General features: G+C 41.1%; 1 protein-coding gene across 1 annotated transcript in view; it reads left to right on the forward strand.

The window, feature by feature from the left end:
- Positions 1 to 3,885, forward strand: part of RTCB (RNA 2',3'-cyclic phosphate and 5'-OH ligase) — a 20,662-nt gene that overhangs the window by 5,290 nt on the left and 11,487 nt on the right. The window contains exon 4 of the mRNA XM_042781973.1: positions 2,439 to 2,595. Coding sequence (XP_042637907.1) covers positions 2,439 to 2,595 — 157 coding nt within the window. The remainder of the gene's footprint in view (positions 1 to 2,438; positions 2,596 to 3,885) is intronic.

The following is a 3,885-nucleotide window of genomic DNA, read 5'->3' on the forward strand; positions in this document are numbered from 1 at the left end:
AAAGCAAAGCACAGCTTCTCTGTTTGTGCCTCCCCAATCTCATCATATTCTGTCATTTCTTTCCTCCCATTTCCTGAGAAAATTGGTTCTGCTTACTCAGAGGCTGTTAAATATCAAACAAAGTATGTATTTATTGAAAATGTAGACTCCTACTATCTGCCAGAGACTATTCAGACATAGGCTATAAAACAAAGTGAAACACTTTCTGCCAAGCTATTACCTTTATATCTCAGTTACCTCATAGGCAAATTGAGGCTAAGGGTGTCACCACACAGCATTATTGTGAGGATTAAATAAGTTAAGACATGTAAAATACTGAGACCAGGGCTAGGCACATAGGAAGCATTCGTTGTGTTCCCATCATTGTTACTCACCTCGTGTTGTATGCATCTCTTCTGCTGTGGGGTTCTCTCACTGAAAACATTCCACACCAGAACTGAAGTCTTTGCTTTCAAAAAGTCTAAATTAAAAATGAAAGTTTAAATTACGTCTTGAGAGTTCTGCTTTTCGCAGTGGTAGATGAGTTGTTTCAGATGAGCCTCCACTGAGAGGAACTAGAAAGGCTGGATGGAACAAGAGAGCATCTGTTTGAAGGCACTGGAGAACAACTAAGGCAGTGAGAGTGTGTGAGGCCACGCTCCGAAGGAAGGGAAAAGCCCAGAGATGTGAGCCCAGCCTTCAGCATGGCTTTTTCTTGAGTGCATGACAGATTCCCATCCATGAAGCTGGAGAAGACTGAGCAATAATTAAGCTTGGCACCTTGACCTCTGGTGTATGGGTGTGGTTGTAGGTGTGCAAGCGCATTACAGTGTGTGCTTTTCAAGTGCACCCAGAACGCTTCCCTTTGACCGGATGATGGGCCATAAAGCAGTCTCAGATTCAAAGCATTGAAATCATGTAGAGGAGCAGTTCACAAGCTTTCTGTCTGTCAGACCTCTTACACGCTTGAAAATCATGGCGGATCTATCTCAAAGGCTTTGTGTTTATGTGGACTGTATCTTTAAGTGTTTACCATACTAGAAATTAAAATTTTAATGTAAGAATACACAAGCACACATTTCATTATTCATCAGAGAAGTGTCATCATATATCATATAGCCTTTGAAAAGCTTCCCTGTACACTTAGGAAAGAATGAAGATTGAAAAAGCAAATAATGTCTTAGCGATGTTATAAAAGTTTGGTTATAGATCTGAGAGGGTCTTATCCCTTGTACTCCCCAGGCGTGTCTGGACCACATTTTAAGAACCACTGACAGAGGGTATTATCCAACCACAGTAGAATTAAGTTAGAAATCATCAACACAAACTAAAAATCACATATTTGGAAATTAAGCGGTATGCTTTTAAATACCAATAGCTTAAGAATCATAATAAATTAGGAAATACTTTTGATGTTAATAAAAAAATAAAACCAAACCAGTAACTGTCAAATTGATTCAGACTCCTGGCAACCCGAAATGTTTCATAGAACCATCCTGTGTCGGGTTTTTATGGTAGCGGTTTTTTGGAAGTAGATTGCCAGGCCTTTGTTCTGAGGTATTTCTGGGTGGATTCAAGCTGCCAGCCTTTTGGTTAATAGGCAGGTGCTTTACCATTTCCACCGCCCAGGGATTCCGTTAATAAAAAATGTTACTGTTGGCGCCGTCAGGTTGATTTGGACTCATAACAACCTCACGTGACAGAGTAGATCTGCTATGTGGGCTATTCTAGGCTGTCATTATGGGAGCAGATCACCCAAGTGTTTATCCCTGACAGCTGCTGGGTGAGTTCAAACTGCCAGCCTTTGGGTTAGCAGCCAAGCACTTAACTGTTGCACTACTAAGACTCCTTTAATAGAAAATACTTGTATCTAAAAATTGTGAGTCACTATCAACAGTATTTTTTAGTGGCAATAAATAGCCTGACGTGCTCAAATTGGAAAGATGGAAAGCTGTATTTCTGAAAAAAGAGGAAAAACAAATTAGACAAAAAGAAAGTAAAAAGGTGGAAATGAGAGCAAGTGTTAGTAAATGAAAAGATACACGTTAGAAAGGATTAACAAAGCTGACAGCTGGTTATTTGAAAAGATCAATGGAATTTCTAATCTCTGTTGAGAGCGGTCAAGGAAGAAGAGGGGCACCTGAATCCCGTTGTCATCTCATCTCTCCTGGATGTTACTGCCTCACTCATTGCTGCCTCCCTGGCCCATTAATTACCTTTAGTGTGTTTGTTACTTGTGATCATTTGGGTATGGTCACACTTCACCCAGCAGAAAACCTCTTTGATGGGCACTTTAAAGTGTAGTTATCTCTGGGGGTGGAGGGTGGCAAAAAAAAAAAACGTTCTCTTCAATAGTATGCCTATCTTTTTTAACTCTGTGTTACTAGAGGGTAATGCAGGTAACAAGGCCCAGGCATCTGCTTTTGTTAATATTTGACAGACTTTTCTCTGTTCTGTAGGTGGTGTCGGATTTGATATCAACTGTGGTGTCCGCTTGCTAAGAACCAATTTAGATGAAAGTGATGTACAGCCTGTGAAGGAGCAGCTTGCCCAGGCTATGTTTGACCACATTCCTGTTGGGGTGGGATCAAAAGGTGTCATCCCGATGAATGCCAAGTAAGAGGACGAGTTTCCAATAAATGGACTGAGGGGGGCTGTAACTGAATGGCCATCACATTCGTATCCAGAGTAGGGCACTTGGGAGATAGTGGATGTTCAGTCACCTCTCAGGAAGTGGTGTTGAATTATTTTTTAAGCACCATGTGCAGCCCATTTACTAGAGACATTAATTAACTAATGTTCATTATAATGGAATAATAGCCACTGACATTGACTACTTCCTGCAGTAAGACACTGCTGTAGCATGTATGCATTGTATTTCATGGACACAGTAACCCTAATATCCCTAATTTATAAGTAGGTAGTTCAAACCAAGGATCCCTTGATTTCAGGCGCTGTATTCTGAACCCCAGTGCCTTTTATTAGTCAACCTCATGTTTATCCAGAATCTTCCTTTTTGGATGATAGAACGTGTTCTTTATCTGGTGCTTGTTGTTGTGGGCCATCGAGTCAGTTCGAGCTCATCGCAACCCTGTATGACAGAGTAGAACTGCCCCATAAAGTTTCCTAGGCTGAAGTCTTTATAGGAGTAAAGGAGTGGATCATCAGGTCTTGTCTCACAGAGCCACTGGCTGGGTGTAAACCAATGACATTTTGGTTACCAGCCGAGCACATAACCATTGTGCTACCAGGGCTCCTTATTCTTCGGCGAAGGCATTGTATACCTCTGAAGTAGAGAATTAAATACAAGTCTACAATGTAACTACCTTTCAGGTGCCACTGACTGTTGGACTGTGTCATAGCTCACATAAAGCAGTGCATGTGAGACTGCAGAGTACTTCTATAACAAAAGACTATGCCCAACAAGGTGTTCGTTGGACATCTTCCATTTTATCTTTAAAATTCATGTGAATTTTATGTTCTATTCAAATATATGTATACATGGTAATATAAAAAATGTCTTCAACCACCACCCAGTTGCTCGAGTCAGTGCCCACTCAGGGCAACCCTGTGTGTGTCAGAGTAGAAGTGTTCTCCATAGATGTTCACTGGCTGATTCTTCATTTCTCAGCAATAGATTGCCAGGCCTTTCCTTTGAGGGTTTATCAGCGCATATCATAGCACCTTGTGCCCCCTGCCCCTGAAAAAGAAGTAGAAGTAGAATTGACACTCTTGGAGGATGCTTATTCTGTGGCTTCATGTTGTCCCTGACATGCAGCTCTACCTTGAAAAACACGTAAATTCCAAGCATCTTCACAAATATTTCAGATAGGAATTGTATCTTATTAACGTTTGAAGCATGGGGTCTCCATGAGTCTAAATCAGCAAGTAGCACCAACAACTTTT

The sequence above is a fragment of the Orycteropus afer genome, unplaced genomic scaffold (assembly GCF_000298275.1).
Source record: "Orycteropus afer afer isolate SDZICR_OR568_19922 unplaced genomic scaffold, OryAfe1.0 scaffold00209, whole genome shotgun sequence".
Taxonomy (NCBI): domain Eukaryota; kingdom Metazoa; phylum Chordata; class Mammalia; order Tubulidentata; family Orycteropodidae; genus Orycteropus; species Orycteropus afer.